The 20,245-nt window shown below is 37.8% G+C and overlaps 1 protein-coding gene across 1 annotated transcript in view; it reads right to left on the bottom strand.

Moving 5' to 3' along the window:
• The window catches only part of LOC149849244 (uncharacterized), a 108,868-nt gene extending 91,047 nt beyond the window's left edge, over nucleotides 1–17,821 (bottom strand). The window contains exons 1-4 of the mRNA XM_090013855.1: nucleotides 17,224–17,821; nucleotides 15,116–15,275; nucleotides 14,958–15,019; nucleotides 14,741–14,835 (exon numbers count right to left, since the gene is read on the bottom strand). Of these exons, the coding sequence (XP_089869981.1) occupies nucleotides 14,741–14,835; nucleotides 14,958–15,019; nucleotides 15,116–15,275; nucleotides 17,224–17,647 (741 nt within the window). The 5' untranslated portion in view covers nucleotides 17,648–17,821. The remainder of the gene's footprint in view (nucleotides 1–14,740; nucleotides 14,836–14,957; nucleotides 15,020–15,115; nucleotides 15,276–17,223) is intronic.
• Nucleotides 17,822–20,245: the final 2,424 nt, after the last annotated feature.

Raw genomic sequence — 20,245 nt, forward strand, 5'->3', positions numbered from 1 at the left:
GCAGGGGATCCAGATGAGAGACGATATGTCTCTGGATATTGTGTATATATTGGGCACAATTTAGTGTCCTAGAGCAACAAAAAACAAAAGGCAGTGGCACGATCGAGTACAGAGGTTGAATACAGATCGATGGTTGCAGGCACGGCAGAAGCCACATGGATTAGACACTTATTGAGTGATCTTGGGGAGACAATTATTCGATAATTTCTTTTATGTGACAATCAAAGCGCAATAAACATTGCATGTAATCCTATCCAGCATAGCAGAACGAAGCACATTGAGATTGATCAACATTTTATACGGCAGAAAGTCGAGATGAAGCAGATAGAACTACGTCATGTTCGAACAGAAGATCAAGTGGCAGACCTGTTTACCAAGGGATTAACAGGACGTCAATTTTGGCTATTGAAGAGCAAGTTGTACATGCTCCAAAATCACGTATAACTTGAGGGAGGGTGTTAAAATACAGTTTGTGTATGGATCTGGATCCAGATCCATACACATGTTAAATGAAACACATGCTCATATAACCTTATTAATGGCATACTTGTAATAGCATTGTATATGTTTTACTTTATAATGTTTAGGGTTTTAGAGGTCGAGCAATTGAGTGCTGCCCCAGCCATTGTGTATTCCTCTCTCTCTCTCTCTCTCTCTCTCTCTCTCTCTCTCTCTCTCTCTCTCTCTCTCTCTCTCTCCTTGTTTCCTATGGAAGCTGAACCAGATACATATGAAAGCAAATCTAATACCAACCTCTTCTTCATCAAAGTCATATGCTCTTAAAGCAAATGTTACTACTATCGAGGCAACAAATGTATAGGAGAATATCTCTACAAGTGACCGTAGTATCACCCTCAGTCGTGTTGAATATGATGAGTTGATAGCTCTTCGTCCTTTGAGTTCCACCCCTCTTGTAGCTGGTGTTGCCTATTCAACCGGAAATCATCTTCATCAGACTGACAGTAAGTGGATTATTGACTCTGGTGCATCCAGACATTTGTGTGGAAATTCACTTGTTTTCTCAGATATAAAGGATATTAATGCTCATCGAGGAGTCTCATTAGCCGATGGGAGTTCCTCCCCGGTTGTTGGTCAGAAAAATATTTTTATATCCTCCTCATTACAGTTGCAAAATGTTCTTCATGCTCCAAACTTTCCTCAAAGTTTATTCTCTATTAGTTGCCTTATAAGAGAACAAAACTGTAGAGTAATATTTGATCTGATGGGTTGTCATTTTCAGGATTTGCTGATGGGGAAGAAGATTGGTGGAGGCTATGAAGAAAATGGAGTTTACTACCTACATCATCCAATGGGTAATGTTCATGCTGCAGTGGAACACTCATTCAGTCCTGTTCAGTGGCATCGTCGTCTTGGTCATCCTTCATTGTCAAAGCTTCGTTCGGTCTTTCCTCAAATTCCTTCCACCACATCATTTCAGTGTGAAGCATGTCAGTTGGGAAAGCATCATCGAAGTTCGTTCCCTTCGAGTTTCCTACTAGGACTCAGTGTCGTTACTATCTTGTTATTGTTGATGATTTCTCTAAGTTGTCATGGGTGTTTTTAATAAAAGAACGATCTGAAGTTCCAGGTATTATCAAATCCTTAATTCTTGAAATAAAAACTCAGTTTGAATCTATTGTCAAGATTGTTCGCACTGATAATGCTCTCGAGTTTAAATTAAAAGGTCTGTTACAATTTTACCAAGATCAGGGCATCCAACCTCAAACTTCCTGTGCCTATTCATCTCAACAAAATGGGGTGGTTGAGCGAAAACATCGGCACCTACTTGATGTTGCCAGGAGGACCATTATGATTCAATCCAATGTTCATGCGTTATACTGGGGTGATGTGATTACCACTGCTTGCTATCTGATCAACCGCATGCCTTCGTCTTCTGTGGGTGATCAAATTCCATTACATATCCTAAAACCTAATGCCCCACTCTTTTCTTTCTCACCAAAAATATTTGGATGTGTTTGTTTTGTACACAAACTTGGCCCTGACCGTGATAAATTAGTTGCTCAAGCTACAAAATGCATATTTATAGGTTATCCCAAAAATCAAAAGGGATATCGATGTTATGATCCTATTTATCACCGAGAGTATGTCAGTGCGGATGTATCTTTCTTGGAATCCACTCCATATTACTCCAGTACCAGTTCCCCGCTGCAGGTTGATCCAGCTGAGTCTTTTTCATTACCTATACCTCCTTTTCCTTTGAAATCTGTGCCATCATTACCGAACCAAACTTCATCATCTTCCAAATTTAATAATCCTCCATTGGTATATGTGCGTAGAGCTCCACCTCCGCAAGAGCCTTCATCTTCTTCTTCTCCTGAGGTAAGTTCTACTGACAATAGTGATCTTCATGATGATGATAACAGGCCTATTGCTCTACGAAAGGGGACACGACAATGTACCTTATATCCCATATCTCATTTTGTCTCCGATGTCAGAATTGGAAATCAGATGAAGTCTTTTATTTCAGCCTTATCTGCTGAAACTATTCCTCTGAACTATCAACAGGCAGAGCTTGATAATCGCTGGAAGCTGGCTATGCAAGAATAAATGGATGCTTTAGTATCTCAGCATACATGGGATCTAGTTGATTCCCCAGCAGATGCTGACATTGTTGGATATAAATGGGTATATACAATAAAGTACAAATCTGATGGTTCTATTGAAAGGTACAAGGCCAGATTAGTAGCGAAAGGGTATACTCAGACATATGGTATTGACTTTTTTGAAACCTTTTCTCTTGTTGCACGGATGGGTACCATTTGTCTTGTTCTCTCAGTAGTTGTTCAGCATGGTTGGAGCTTGTGCAATTAGATGTGAAAAATGCATTTCTATATGGGGATCTATCTGAGACCATTTACATGCAACAACCTCCAGGTTTCGAGGTTGAGGGGGAGTGTGAGAAGGTGTTTAGACTAAGAAAGGCAATTTATGGCTTGAAACAGAGTCCTCGTGCATGGTTTCAAAAGTTGTTTGAAGTGATGTCATGCTTTGGCTTTAATAGGTCAGCGGCAGATCATACTCTATTTATCAAGAAAACTAACTCAGGCATAGTTGTTATGGTGGTATATGTGGATGACATCATCCTTACAGGAGACAATGTGAAAGATATTGAAAACACAAAGGCTCATCTTCAAAAACACTTTGTTACAAAAGACCTTGGTTCACTTAGATATTTCCTAGGTATAGAAGTTGCTAGGAGTCATGAAGGGATGGTTTTGTCTCAACGGAAGTATGTTCTTGACTTATTAAAGGAAACGGGAATGTTGGAAGCTAAACCAGCAAATATTCCCATGGACCATAAAGTTCAGTTGTTTGAAGAAGGGTCAAAACCAGTTGATAGCAAAAGCTATCGCTCCCTAGTAGGGAAGCTATTATATGTAACTGTGACAGGCCGGATATTGCTTTAGCAGTAAGCAAAGTTAGCCAGTTTATGGACAAACCAACTGAGGTACACTGGAATGCAGCCATAATGATTCTCAGATATCTAAAATCTTCTCCTAGAAAGGGGTTATTGTTCAGGAAAGGTGGAACTCTGGAGATAGTGGCCTATTCTGATGCTGACTATGCTGGATCTGTAGTAGATAGAAAATCTACCACAGGATTCTGTGTGTTTTTGGGAGACAATTTGATTTCTTGGAGAAGTAAGAAACAAAATGTGGTTTCCAGGTCGAGTGCAGAATTAGAATATCGGGTTATGGCCCAAACAGCTGCTGAATTGATGTGAGTTCGTACTGTTCTTCATGATCTTCAGGTGAAGGTTTCCTCTCCCATGACCATGATGTGCGATAACAAAGCGGCAACATATATAGCGAACAATCATGTCTTTCATGAGAGAACAAAGCACATTGAGGTTGATTGCCACTATGTAAGAGATATGGTTCAAGCTGGTCATATCACTACCAAATATCTAAAGTCGGAAGACCAAGTTGCAGATATGTTTACAAAGCCTCTTGCTAGACCAAATTTCTCAAAATGTTGTGACAAGCTGAGCATGATTGATATCTATGCTCCAGCTTGAGGGGGAGTGTTGAGAATAGGTGGTTTTAAGTTTAAGCCTTTTTATATTAGAGGTTATTTTAAATTTTGTTTTCATAATGGGCTTAGAGTAATTATTCTTTTTAGCCTCTCTCTATTTAACATAGAGAGAAGCCCTAATAACATAGGTTAACGAGTTTTCTATTGTGCAGCTGACTCTCTCTCTCTCTCTCTCTCTCTCTCTCTCTCTCTCTCTCTCTCTCTCTCTCTCTCTCTCTCTCTAGGTGGTTGTGCATCGATCTTCCTTCTACAAAGCTTAAAGAAGTACTCAAGCACAGGGATTTTATTCATAATATAGTTTACCTTGCATATGCATTTAATAACCTCAAAAACAAAATATTTGCCTAAGGAGAAATACCAGGTCACACCCACATTGTCTTGTCGAACGTTGGAGGATATTCCCCAATATCATGCCAAAAGAATCCCAAAAAATACTAGCATGTGTTGTCCACCATAAATTCTAATAACATGGATTTGCTTAGTTCTCTTGGTTCAAGACGATCTCATTGTTGGTTCCTATCTATACATGATTGGACCAAACACTTCTCTAGTGTCAAACTATGTCACACAGAAACTTCATTTTGGCCCTCGTATCTTGTCACCTCCACGTATCCACAATTGCATCCACGTGACACAGGTGTAAAGTAGTAGCTAGGAATAGTCATCAACTACAAGGATAGAATAAGCCAACATACACTGCATTAAATGTTAAAATGTAAAATATAAAGTGTAACATATATATATATATAATAATATTACATTATATTATTATTATATATTTTTTTTCTTTATTTTCTTTATTTCATTTTTTGCCTTTTATATATATCTAGTTCCATTTGAACTAGATATATAATCTAGTCAAGTTCTTGTTAGAACTTGACTGGGTTATAATTGTTGGACTCTAGTCCAATGGCTACAATAAGAGCCGTTGGACGACTCTTTTGGGGAGAGCTCAAAATGAGCTCTCTGTAATGAAGTGCCAAATGAGTGAAGCGAAATCTCCAAGAGCAAAACACGCACATACACAAGTAACCACTAATGGGCAAAAATACAACAAACCACAAAAGTGGTAAAAACACACAAAATAAAGTGAAAAAATATATTCCACTCAAGAGGGCTTCAAAGAAGCTTACATACAATGGGGGAGAACCCCTTTATTTATAGGCACAAGAAGAGGACCCTTCAAGGGAAAAAAAAGAAGAAAAGAAAAGGGAAAAAAGAAAGGAGAAAAATATACATGGCGTGAAATGGTAAAAAGACTATTTTACCCTTAGTGGGTATTACAAAGGAAATATATAAATTTATACATGTAGATAGACACATAGACATATATATATATATATGTAATATATATATATATGTGTGTGTATGTGTCGTGATCTATATATATAAATATATATATATATATGTACAATTATATTTTAACACCCCCCCTCAAACACACGAGGAGATCACCGAAAGTTTGCTGAGAAGAAAGCAAAAGCGAAGCGATGGCAAAGCTTTGGTAAAGAAGTCCGCCAACTGGTATTCGGTACGAACATATGGCAAGTGAATAGTGCCTCAGAGGAACTCATCACGAACATAATGGCAGTCCATCTCAATGTGCTTGGTTCGTTCATGGAAGGTGTGATTGCAGGCAATGTAGATAGAACTCTTGTTGTCGCAACACAGCTTCGAAGGAGTTGAGAATAAAACGCCCACATCTTTAAGTAGACTTCTTAACCATACAATCTCAGTGGTGGTAGTGGCCATCGCACGATATTCGGCTTCTGTAGAAGAGAGGGATACTTTCTGCTATTTCTTACACCTCTATGAAATAAGTGACTCTCCAAGAAACACACAATAACCTGTGGTGGAAATACGATCATCGGGGTTACCACCCCAATCAGAGTCAGTATAAGCAATTAAAGTAAGAGGTGAAGAAGAGGGTAAGAATAATCCTTTAGTTATAGTGTTCTTCAAATATCTAATAATTCTCAAGACTGAAGCCATGTGAATGGTAGAAGGAGCTGTCTGAAATTGGCTTGCACTATGAACCGCATGAGAAATGTCTGACCTGGTGATAGATAAATAGGTTAGTGACTCAATCAACTGATGATAAGGCGTGGGATCTTCTAAAGGAGTGTCATCACTGGCTCTCATCTTGGCGTTGATCATTTCTGAAGTCTCCACTCTTTTGTCATCCGTGAGCCCAGACCAGACAATGATATCGGAGGCAAGCTTCATTTGGGAGAGGACATACGCTTTAGGGGAATATGTAACTTCAATACCTAAAAAATACCTTAGAAAACCAAGGTCAGACATATCAAATTTTTCTTTCAAAATATTCTTAATAAGATCAATACATTTTTTGTCATTACCTGTGATAATCATGTCATCAACATAAAGCAACAAGATTGTTATCTTTTCATTAGAAGTTTTAACAAACAAAGCAGTATCGGTATAAGAAGAAAAATCGTTATCAAGAACTACTTTGCTAAAAAGATCATACCAAGCTTTTGGTGCTTGTTTGAGACCATAGAAATATTTGTTTAACTTTTGAATATTTTCTTTACCAATTTCAAGACCTGGCGGAGGATCCATAAAGACTTCTTCACATAAAGTTTCATTTAAAAAGGCATTTTTAACATCAAGTTGATAAATCGGTCATTATTTAATAGAGGCTAAGGCAATTAACGTTCGTACACTAGTCATTCTAGCAACTGAAGCAAAGGTTTCTTCATAATCTATCACATATTCTTGGGCGTAACCTTTTGCAAGCAAACGAGCTTTGTATCTTTCAAGGGATCTGTCACATTTGGTTTTGACTTTATATACTCATCTACACCCAATAGCTTTTTTTCTTAATGGTTGACGAATAATGCTTCAAGTTTGGGCTTTGTTAAGAGTCTCTAATCCAATTCTCATTGCTTCAATCCAATGAAGATGATCCTTAGCTTCTTTATAAGAGGTAGGATCATGATACGAATGTATCATCATGAGACAAGTTCTATAATTGGGTGAAAAAGGTTCGTAAGATACAAATTTTTTTGGTGGCCTACTATTACGAGAAGACCTTCTAGGTTGGTTGTCATCAATAGATTCTTCTAAGTTTTGAGAATGTCTTTCAAGGGCCGGTTGATGTTCATTTCCTAACCGCCGGGTATATACATTTAAATCATTAGGGTTTTCATTTTGAAAAACCTCATCATGTTGAGGTATGTCATCATGATGTAAAATCCCATCACAAGTATTATCACAAATAGTTGTATCTAGGAACTCAATTCTAGGAGCTAAATCAAATAGGAAGGAATAATCAATGTCTTCTTTGGATGTGTGAATATCGAAACCATTTTGATCCTCAAGAAAGTTTATATTTCTTGACACATAGAGTTTATTGTTTTGAAGATCATAGCATCTATAACCTTTTTAATTTTCACCATAGCCAATGAATACACATTCAAGGGCCTTTGGTGATAATTTGTCTTGTCCTTGAACAAGCACAAAGCATTTACATCCAAAGATCCTTAGTCTATTAAAATCGGGAGTAATTTTGAACAATTTTTCAAAAGGTGATACATTCTTTTATGAAGAGGAGGGCATACGATTGATAAGATATGTTGCGGTAAGAAGAGCTTCGGCCCAAAAAATTTTAAGAACATTTTTAGAGACAAAAAGTGTTCTTGTGGTTTCAATTAAGTGTCTACGTTTCTTTTCCGCAAGACCATTTTGTTGCGGAGTTTTAGGACAAGAACGTTGATGTAAAATTCTATTTGATTTAAAATAATTTTGAAAATCTCTAGACATGTACTCCCCTCCATTATCGGATCTAAATATAGCTATATTGTGTTGAAATTGATTTTGAATAAGAACATGGAATTCTTTAAAAATATTGAAGACAGCGGATTTATTTTTAATAATGTATACCCATGTATATCTAGAAAAGTCATCAATAAAGGTAACATAGTAGGAATATCCTCCTTTGGACACAACGGATGTTGGCCCCCATACATCGGAATGCACAAGTTCAAAAAATCTTTTTGACACAAAATTACTATGCAAATACGGAAGCGAATTAATCTTTCCAAGAATACAATCATTGCATGTAAATGTATTTGTATTACAAAAATTTTCCAAAAAAGGAAAGAGATACAACTTGGACATACTAGGATATCCAAGCCTCTTATGCCAAGTCTCAATATCTTTAGATTGAACATGATTACAAAATGATTTAGATGGCAAAGACAAAAAATCCATATAGTAAAGATCTCCTCTTCTATGGTCTTGCCCAATCCGCTTCCCGAACCGGAGATCCTGCACCTAGCAATGGGTTGGTAAAAAAGAGACATTACATTTAAAATCGGTAATTTGAGAAACGGAAAAAATATTTAAATTAAGTTTTGGAATAATTCGGATTTTGGGAACAAAAAATTCTTTGTTTTGGTCATAAGTTTTCTCTAAGGTTTCCAATGCCTTCAACATCCAAGGATATTCCATCGGCGGTTGAAACAAATGATTTAAATTTGTTTAGACTTGGTTTTGATAAAAGCGATGCATTTGGAGTCATATGAAAGGAGGCACCCGAGTCAAGGATCCAAGAAGTCATACCTGGAAAAGAGGAAATGGCGGCACCGGAAGTGGAAGGCAAAGAAGATGATGTAGAGGAGTTCATCTTTATGAATTGTTGAAGAGTTTCGGTAAGATGCGCAATGGACTCCTTTATGTCTCCATCCTTCTTTGAATCTTCATTTGTATTTGGAGGAATTTCACCAACGGAAGCAACCTTCCTTTTGAATTTAGGGCAATCCGGGCGAATATGACCCGGTTCATTACAATTATGACAAATAATCTATCTTCCTCAACCACCATTATTCTTCCAAAAATGGGGTGGTTTATACGATCTAACATTATTGCCTGGTCTAGCTACGGCATGAACTTCATCAACATCTCTTTTCAAGGCCAAACGAGTTTCTTCTTGACATAAGTCGGCCAAAATATCACTTAGAGGAGTAGAAGCCCTATGAAGTAGGGATCCTCTAAGTTGCTCAAATTCGGGATGAAACCCATGAATAAATTGAAAGAATCTTTCTTTCTCCATTTGCTCTTGCCTCATGGCAATATCACTACCTTCCCATTGAAGTTCAAGGAGAACAAGTTCATCCCACAAAGAAGATAGGGCACTATAATAGTCCTTAATACTCATGTCACCTTGCTTGGTTTCTCTTATCTTTTCTTGTAAAAAGAAATGCCAAGCAAGGTCTCTTTGCATGTACATTTCTTTCATAAAGAACCAAGCTTCATTGGCCTTCTTAAACTTTGCAAGATTTGCGCAAATCTTTAAACCCACATTATTCATGAACCATGCTAGAATTTTAGCATGTTCACTTTCCCAATCCTCCATTTTTGAATAGAAGTCAAGAATAGCCTTCTCTTTTTCTTCTTCATTCAAAGTTTTTCCTCCTTGCCTTAAAACTTAGTTAATTTCAACTGAGGTTCCGGAATGGTCCCACACACATACCCCCAAAGTTTTTTACCTTTGAGGTTATTTTCCATAGTGGCCACCCACATTTGGTGATTGGTCCCATTCAATTTGAATGAGAGATCGATTTTTGCATCCTTGTCGGCCATTTATAAAAAAAAAAGGTTTAAAGGCAAGAGAGGATAGATATTACTTGTCAAGTGAGAATCCGATGAAGCTTTCTTAACCTTGCTTTGATACCATGTAATGAAGTGCCAAATGAGTGAAGCGAAATCTCCAAGAGCAAAACACGCACATACACAAGTAGCCACTAATGGGCAAAAATACAACAAACCACAAAAGTGGTAAAAACACACAAAATAAAGTGAAAAAATATATTTCACTCAAGAGGGCTTCAAAGAAGCTTACATACAATGGGGGAGAACCCCTTTATTTATAGGCACAAGAAGAGGACCCTTGGAAGGGCTCCTAAGGGACGTTGAAGCCCCTTCCAACGGTCACAAATGTGACCGTTGGAAGCTCCAACGTCCCTCAAGGGGGGCTTTTCCAAGGTAAAAGGAAAAAGGAAAAAGAAAAGAAAAAGAAAAGGGAAAAAAGGAGAAAAATATACATGGCGTGAAATGGTAAAAAGACTATTTTACCCTTAGTGGGTATTATAAAGGAAATATATAAATTTATACATGTAGATAGACACATAGACATATATATATATGTAATATATATATATATGTATGTATGTGTCATGATCTATATATATAAATATATATGTACAATCATATTTTAACACTCCCCTCTTCATTCCTCTTGTATAAATAGGGGTGAACCGCTCCATTACTTGTATTCAATGCTTTTTAAGCATTGTGGTTATTAATAAAGATTTTTTATTTGTTGTTGTGTTCTTCCTTTTATGCCCTTTTATGGGTTATGCTTGAAGTGTCTTTTAGACACTCTTTTTGGTGGATTCAAGTGCTTTCGTAGAAGACCACCATTTCATTACATGGTATAAGAGCTGTGGAGATCTTAGATCGTGAAAAGCTTTCGCCTCGTTTTTCCATGCCTCACTTGCAAAGGGTGTTTCATCACCTTCTTTTTGGCTCAAGAAGATTCGTTTGAAAAAGGAGACTATTGAAGAAATTTTTTGCTACAAAATTTGTATTATCTATTCTCTCTCCCATACTTTTATCTCTTCTTTTCTCTCTCTTCTCTCATCTCTTTCTCTCTCACCCTTGTAAAAGATGGATGACAATGATAAGATCACCATCATACCCATGAAGTTAAATGATACTAACTATGTAATGTGGGCTTCGATTATGAAGCACCACATTTGGGGAAAAGGGCTATGGGGTGTAGTGGATGGTTCTGATTCGGAACCTAAACAATCTCTCACCAAGATAGAGAGTGATAAAGAAGTTCTTCTAACGGAAGAGGAGAAGAGCAAAACATTAGCCACTTATGAAAAGAGATGGAAAGAGTGGAGAATAGGGCATGAAAAAATTATGTCATAGTTAATTAATAGCATAGACATTAAAAAATACTCTAGTTTTGCTAAGTTCGAACATCCTGATAAGGCTTGGGAATATCTCAAAAATATGTATTCCCATAAAGATATTGCACATGTGTGCAATTTACAAGACAAAGTTCGAACAATGACTCAAAAGGAGAAAATCATTAGAGAATATTACAACGAGTTGTCCGAACTTTGGGAAGAATTGGCTCTTTTAGAGCCAAAATGGCATTGTCCCGAAGACATTGAACTCCGTCAAAAACAACTTGATATGGAGCGTTTTATGGCTCTTCGTTTAGAAAAAACTCTTTATGGCCTTAAACAAGCATCAAAAGTTTGGTATGATAGGTTTAGTCATGTAATGCTTGATATTGGTTTTTAACCCTATTTGACCGACACTGCTTTGTTTATTAAGAATTCTGATGTAGGGATTATAGTTATTATTCACTATGTAGATGACATGATCATCACCGGAGGTGATAAACAGAGAGTTGCAAATATCAAAACTCTTCTTAAAACTCACTTTGAAATGACTGACTTAGGTTTATTAAGATACTTTTTAGGAATTGAAGTTGCTTATTCCCCTCGTGGGTATTTGATATCTTAATCTAAATTTGCCTTTGATATTGTTTTCAGGTCTGGCATTATGGATGATAAGAAAGTGGACACTGCAGAAGTTCGTAATGTTAAAATGAGAATTGATGATGGAGAACTTTTTGCTGATCCCACTCCTTACAGACAGTTTATCGAAGTGCTTTCCTATTTTTCCATTACTAGGCCAGATATAGCACACGTTTTACACACAGCTAGTCAGTTTCAGCATGCTCTCACTTCAGTACACATGGGAGCAGTTTTGCGTATTATTAAATACTTAAAGACCTCTCTCTCACGAGGCCTCTTCTTGTCTTCATCATCATCATTAGATTTAATTGCCTATACTGATGCTGACTGGAGAGGTGATCCTAATAATAGGCACTCAACCACTGGCTTTTGTGTTTTCTTAGGTGAGTCCTTAATTTCGTGGAGGTGCAAAAAGTAGCAAAAAGTCTCTATTTCCTCCACTGAAGCTGAATATAGAGTCATGGCAACCATCACAATGGAAGTTGTTTGGCTCAGACGACTGCTAGCTGACATGAGAGTTGAAGCAACACAAGCTTCAAGAATGTGTTGTGACAACAAAAGTGTGATCTACATTGCAAGCAACCGAACATTTCATGAGTACACCAAACATATTGAAATGGACTGTCACTATGTGAGAGAAAAAATTTTGCATGGAACTATTGACCTGCCATATGTTACATCAGAGTATCAATTAGCAGATTTCTTCAACAAGCCTCTTGTTGCTCCCAGATTTCACTTCCTCTTAGACAAACTTTCGCTCATTGTACGTAAGTTTGAGGAGTGTTAAAATGTAAAATATAAAGTGTAACATATATATATATAATAATATTACATTATATTATTATATATATATATATTTCCTTATTTTTTTATTTTATTTTTTGCCTTGTATATATATCTAGTTTCATTTGAACTAGATATATAATCTAGTCAAGTTCTAGATAGCCGTTGGACTAGAGTCCAACGAGTGTTTTTGGGAGAGCTCAATTGAGCTCTTCCCTCTTCATTCCTCTTGTATAAATAGAGGTGAACCCGTCCATTACTTGTATTCAATGCTTTTTAAGCATTTTGGTTATTAATAAAGATTTTTCATTTATTGTTGTGTTCTTCCTTTTATGCCCTTTTATGGGTTGTGCTTGAAGTGTCTTTTAGACACTCTTTTTGGTGGATTCAAGTGCTTTAGTAGAAGACCACCATTTCATTACATTAAAGACGTATAGTCATTGTGGTTTAAGCAGGTTATTCTAATTCACCTCCTATGCAGAGAGGAACTTGAATCACCTGGGATCTCAATTTATGCCACACGGACAATTCACTTAGCATGTGTATCTCATGTCGACACGACATGACACTCAGACAACACAGCACTTCATGGACATAGACAAATGAGTTTTACACACAGCCAACATTGTCATCAACTTTATCTATTTTTTTATGAACTTATATACTTATTTCATATTCACTTTAGTTCTTTTTTTTTTATCTATCATCAATTACATTACATTTCAATTTCAACATAGTTTCATTATTTGATGTTCCTAATCATAGTGATTTAAAATTGTTGTTTTATATACACAATACACACATCTATATGTGCATACAGATGTATCCGTGTCCTAATGTTTTAAAACTATCGTATTGCACCAAGTGTATCCGCATCGTGTCCCACTCCCCTATCTGCATTCATGTGACATAGATCTCGATGTAGTAAAAGCTGCTCTTACAGAATCCATGTGACTCCAGCCTGACAAGATCAGACCTATGAAGCCTATTTGGATAGATCATTGAATATGACTCCTTACCAGGCCTAAGTTAAAAAGACCAAAAATCCACGTATATATTACATAAGAAAAGCATATCAAATCAGGTAGGTAAAACTTGAGTTCTAGTCCAATAGACACTTGTCTGACTGTTCGTAATGTGGATCTTGTCTGCCCTGAAATCTATTTGATTAATTTTGCAAGCATATACAGCCAAAAGATGAGGTTACAGTCTACATGACGAGGTGTTAGACCTAAGACTAAATTTAGTGATGATCTGTATACAACTCTGTTTAAACAAGATTTAGTTGAATCTTCATTTTGAACCAGTGACAATTTGCCCAAGTCACTTGAATTCCCAATAGGATATTGAACCATTTACATGGGGTTATTACATAATTTGACCGTTTCAAAATCGATGCATGTAAAAAAATTCCAAACAGAGCAAAAGGTTTGAAAATGCTAAACTTTAAATTGACTGACTAAACATAAAAATACATAATGATTGGTATAGATTGGACCTAGTGACTTCAGGCATAGGCCTGAATCACCTCACCTTGAGGCAGCCCTAGTAGATCCAGCTTAGACCCAAAAAAATCTGGTTTTTGTGGGGATGGGTCCTGATACGCATGGTCTAGGTTCGACATTTAGATAAAGTGAAAAGGATCTATGCTCATTAAGTAGAATCCAGATATGCACTATAAACACCAATCTGAGCTCTATCCACCTAGGGCTTGATTCCTACCAACCCAAAGCAGTATATGTCTATCTGGCCCACTAGGCTGGTCAACTTCTCGCCCTGTTGAATTACAGCTTGTTGATCTCTAGCTAGGATCTTATTGAAAATATGGATAAGTCAAACTCAGGACAAATCCAAGTGGGTTTGCAACTGAGTCCAGTCTTGGGGAACATTCAGTAAATGTAGATCCATTTCTATTTGAATCCGGTGTAAGCCTCTCAGTACAGAATCTGACAATGAATAACCAGATCCAGCTCTGAATGTTGTGGGTCCAAGTTGTGTAGCTTTGCCCGAAACAACTGTGTCATTCACTTCAGTGAACTTTTGAGGACAAAATATCTGACAAAAAAGGCCAAACTCAGTCAAGATTCAGCTAATGGTGCCAATTGACCTGCCCTGATTTGAAAACTTTTAGTGAATGATATGTGCCCTTAGAATTTTTGAGATAGTTTGATGAATCCTTAAATATTAGAGGCTTATTTCTTTCTCATAATATAAACAATTTATCCTTGTGACCTTCATAGTTGACAGATAGTAGTTAAACTGGATAACAAAAATTAAAAAGAGGCAAGCGACATGCAATTGAAACATGAAGTACTTACCAGTGATCTGGTCAGCTCTTTGTTATCATGACCATAGATAGCACATATATCCAACAATTTTGGCAGGTCAAGCAGTTTCCTTTCTTGCAATAGTGCTACACAGGTCATAAGGGAAGGCCATAATGAATACAGTATGGCACATAAATACGCTCCAATATGGCTATGCTAAAAGAGATATTTATATCGCGCAAAGTATAAAAATTGTAAAGATGAACACCTGCATGCTCCTTGGAACTTAGGCTATCACTAGGGCGGGCTCCAGGATCTTTGTTGGAAGATCTACATCATACAATTGGATCTGATCAAATTAGACATGACAACATGGAGGAAAACAATTATGCCAAAGAATCATAACTAAATAAAAGCCAGACTGACAGGCGATAGAAGAACATGAAGACACGGCGGCTTAGCTCAACCTCCCCAACTATCACCCCAGCAACCATTCCTTTGGACCCATGATGAGGAAAGTCACACCATCTACTCCGGAACTGTAGAAAGCTATCTAAGAAATCGTGTAGAGAACTTTCGCTAGCAACTGGAGAAAAACATAAAATGAGTGGGTAAAATTGTGAACCACATTCCATGCAGAAAATAATATTTGTTTCAACAAGTTAGAGATTTAAGATAAAATACGATCCTAGAGTAGATAATCATCAAGGTGGCAAGACAGAAACAACCACAAACATATGCATGATGGACACACATGCATGCGCACAGACACAGAAATGTTTTCAAGTAAAGCATGCCATGGATAAGCCAATTATCTATCTGCAAGTAAGCATCACCTAAACAAGCCAATCTCTCTTTTGGTCTCAGGAAAGATTAGACATAAGGTTAATAAAAATGACTCGACCAACAGGCACGTGTGAATGTCGATGAAGATCCTGGTAATAGCAGCATAAAGACGGAAGTTTACCCTGCATGAATGGTTGAGCACTGATGAATATATAGCATGGTCTAAGATGGTTGATCAACACAAACACATTTACGCATACATGTAAGAATATAATACAGTAAGCATGGATAGCTCACAGCATATATGAGTTCATGTTGAAGATGTTAAGGAAGGTCATGCTACATATTCTTGACATGCTTGAACTTTTCTTTCTTTTTTTAACAAACTTGCTTGCAACTATAATATGGCATATATTGGCACTTTAAATATGTACATAACATAATATATCTGGTGAATAAATCTAATTAGATCATTATTGAGCGCACAGCATTGCCGTTACTTATATCACCTCCTCCATGACCTATTAGTCAAGCGATCAAAACTAGTATAGTCCAATTAACTTAGAACTCCCACTTATTAGAAACCATAGTGACTTATATCTTTCATGGTAATTTCTCACCGAGGGTTTTTCGCGGAGAGATTTTCAAAAGTTGTTTTTTCTTGGGAAAATCTCAGGAGTTTAAAATTTTGAAAAACATATAAATAATAATCAAGAAGACAAGAAAGTCTTGCATTACTTTTTTTGCAAAACTAGAAAGAAACAAGTTTTAAAAGGTTTTAAAATATAAAAAGAAAAAAATAGAAAATGTAAGCTTAAAATATAGAAAAAATATCGGGATATTTTGAGTTTGGCGATATTTTAAAAGTATCACAATATATTGCCAATAATATTGTCCCACCTTAAATTACCGACATGATATTTTCAAAATATCAGTGATATCGGTGACACTGACAGAACTATTGCAACATGAAAATGTAGAAACCAATGTCCATATGAAATGGCCAAACAGGATCTGACTATGAAACTTTTATCCAACAATGGAAGCATTTGATAACAACCTTGACACCTCATTGAAAAAGAACTCACGCAGCCAAATGATCATGAGGAATTTGTAGAAAGTGAAATGATAATGAGAAATTTGTCGAAAGAAATTAGAAGATGCCTGCAAAAGAATCTCTTGCATTCTTCACTTTTTTTCCAGCACCAATCACCAAGTCAGCTGCCATGAATTTCAGCATTGAGAACTTTCAGAAATATACGCCCATTATGCTCCAATTACATATTCTTCATTTTTCAGCCAACATACACGGTTTCTTCCAATTAAAACCTAGAAAAGCATCAGCTTGAACCGGAAAAAGAATTAAGCTGCATTTTGTTGTCTACGGCAACCAAATGAGATATTAATCTCAATATCAATAACAACCATGACTAGGACGATGGTCATACTAACAAAAAGAAATTTCTATACAATCCCCACTCAAAATCTCATTAAAAAAAAAGATTATGATGATGGCCATACTAACAAAAAGAAAATTCTACACAATTCCTACTAAAAATCTCTCACAAAACAACAAATTTCCTCGAATTGACATAAACGTGTCATGATCCAGTAAACAAGCGTCAGTTCCTCAAATTAAAGAATTAAAATGGAAACTAAAGAAGAAACACAATTTCGCCCACTCTAGACTAAATTTACGAAACAATGAAATCCGAAAACAATGAAGAAAGAAAGAAAGAAACTATTACCCTCTTTCCAGAATTGCCGAGGGCTCAGCTTCAACAACCGAGAGAGCTCCTCGTTCAGAAGGTCGACCACCTTCTGCGACTCCACAGCATCCAGCCCGCCGTCTTCGGCGCCAAGGCCGATCGCCACCGCCTCATCCTGCGGCAAGTAGTTCACGAACCTCGCCAGCTTCTCGGAGATCCCAAGTCGAATATCGTCACGCCCACCGCGGCTCGAAGAAGCCGACCCACTATCAGCACGGGAATCAGCCGGTTTTCTCGACGATCTACCTTCACGTTTGCGCGAATTCTCCCTCAGGGAGGTAGTAAACGGCGCGTTGGGGATTGAATCAGAATTCGACGCTTTTGGGGATTGGGGAACGAACTTTTTCTGGGTTACAGAGGGTCCCCTGCCTCCTTCCGATAGGTGATGGTGCTTAGACGCCATGGATCTCTGGCAGGAGGGAGTAAAATTTGAAGGGTGGAAAATAACCGCTGATTTTTAACTTGCTCGCTTGAAGAAATCACACTCTCTCTGACTGCCAATTCTAACTCAGCCAGTCCCGATTGCGTGGTAGTGTTCGTAGTGCAGATCTGGTCTTCCCACCACCGACTTGGAACACAGGATTTTTCAAGAAACCGAAATTACTTAAATTACTTTTGTATGATTTGGGCTTGGTTTTATTTTTTCAGAAAGCAAGTTAACGTTACAAAGAAAAAAGAGTCCTTTAATTATCGTACACTCAGAGATTGCACAAAATTTGTTTAAAGCGGCCTAATAAATCTCTGTCATACGGACACGCTTTCTTGCCTAAACACCCCGGCACGGAAGCAGGTCTAATCAGGTTATATGTTCTCCCCTCGAAAACACGAGGTGTGTGTTCTCGGGTCTGCATGAGCGCCACATATCTAAGCACGTGGGGTTTGTTTTCCCGTGTGTGTCGGCATCACTTAGCATCGAAGTCTGGTGTGTTTGCAAAGACTTAAGTACCTTTTTTCGCCATTAGCGCCATAAAATGACCTTTCACCACAAGAAAAATGTCAATTAGTGATAGATAATAGCGACGGATTTTTTTCGTCGCTAATTAGCCACAGCTTAGCGAGCGACACTAATCCATCATGAAGTTTTGTGATATTCACAGATGTAGCGATGGACCATTTTTGTCGCAACAACACGCTGCGGTTAGCGACGAATTGGGCGACGGTATTTTTCTGTCGCTACGTAGCGACGTCGTTAGCGACATACATATTCCGTCGCTAAGGAGTTGTATATATTTACGCCGGCTTAGCGACGGAATTATTCTGTCGCCCAATTCGTCGCTAATTTTCACGTAAATCTGATCAGAAACTATTTTCCCTCTTTTCTTGTTTCCTCTCTCCCACCCTCCCTACGTCGCCTGACGCCTTCCTCTGCCGCCCGTCGCCCCGCCGCTCGTCGCCCCGCCGACCGACGCAATCCCCGGCCCGTCACCCCGCCGACCGACGCACTCCCCGGCCCGTTGCTACGCCGACCGACGCCCCGGCCCGCCTCCCGTCGCTCCCCGGTCCGCCACCCGTCGCCCCCCGCCCGCCGCATGTAAAGTTTTTTTTTTTCCGACAAAGGGGGGGGGGCTGCCCCTTTTATTTTTTCCGGTAGGGGCAGCAGGGGTCTGCATTTTTATTTTTTCCGGCAGGGGGCCGACCCCCTGCCGGCGATGCAACAATTTTCGGGGTTTTTGGTATTTAATTGATAGACAATGTGATTTCCAGGTTATGTTTTTGTACCCAATACGTTATAGATCTCTTTTTGGGGTTTTACTTTAAATGCGTTAAAAAATAACTTGTTTGTTACATGGGTGTCAATTGGATTTGTCGTGGGAAGCATGCAAATGCGTGTTTTGGGTGTTTTTATTTTTTCATTCGACAATTAGAATGAGTAGTTGAATATAATGTTGCTTTTCAGATGTCTATCATCGTCATGCTTATGGGATTGCAGTTGTTTGGGATTTTGTGAAAAAGTATGGTTGCATTGCATTGTTAATGTGTTTGATTAGCATTTGTGTTCGATGGGTATTGATCAGATTGATGTGAAAGGTTTGGAGATGGATGGCCTGACTGAAGTTTTTAATGTCTAAATGGGTGTTACTGTCAGTTGGGGAGTCTTCTTCAGTAGAGTTAATTGGCCTTTCTGGTTTTTGGTCGTGTGTGCCTGAGTTCATTTTGGTATTTGATTGTTGAGTGGGTCTGAGAGACCATGATCTTGTAATGTTGATTTTTAAGTATTTGTGAGTGATTGCGTTAAGGATGATGAGGTTTTCTATTGACATACCATATAAAGTCCTTGGGAAACAAGAGGGGCCCCAACATTGCATTGCATTGTAGCCCTTCTCAATATTTTGCTTTCCTTTATGTCTTTTTTTTTTTATGTTTGTGAGCCTACTAACACCACCACTTTCCAACTTAATTTTGATGATTCTGTGTCCTACAAAAGTCATCTGACATGCAGGATAGATCCTATTCTAAAATGGAGAAAGCAAGTGTGGCGGTTGGATACTCATTTTTTTAGAAGTGCAGTTGAAATAAGCATATGAGATAGCATAGCTGGGAACTTTTCTGTAGCAAATTAAGTTATGAGCATTGGAAAAGTTTATGGTGTTTGAAGGTGTCGTTCTTTGTGAATGGGGAGAATTTCTACAAATCCTAGAGTGCTCTTGCTACCGAGTGATGTCTTTGTAGTCTGTTTATTTTTTTCTGGTCAGGTATATGAAAACATACAAGTGAATGATGACATTATTATGATGTATGCTTGGTCGCCCTAGGTACATGACTTATTCTGTTGTTGCACTACCATTGATGAGTTGAGGTTTAGGATTGGTCCATTGTGTCCCTAGGGGTTTAGGTTGGATAATTTTATGCCTTCCTTTATTCTTTGGTTTAATGTCATTCACTTTTGTTTTGATACGAAATTAAGTTTATAAGTTATGCATTAAACAATTTGAATGTATTGCATGACATTTTTTATTTGTTAGAATATGGTTCGTGGAGTTTACAGTGGTCGTTCATCCAG

The sequence above is a fragment of the Nuphar pumila genome, chromosome 1, assembly GCF_984573655.1.
Source record: "Nuphar pumila chromosome 1, dmNupPumi1.hap1.1, whole genome shotgun sequence".
Classification (NCBI taxonomy): domain Eukaryota; kingdom Viridiplantae; phylum Streptophyta; class Magnoliopsida; order Nymphaeales; family Nymphaeaceae; genus Nuphar; species Nuphar pumila.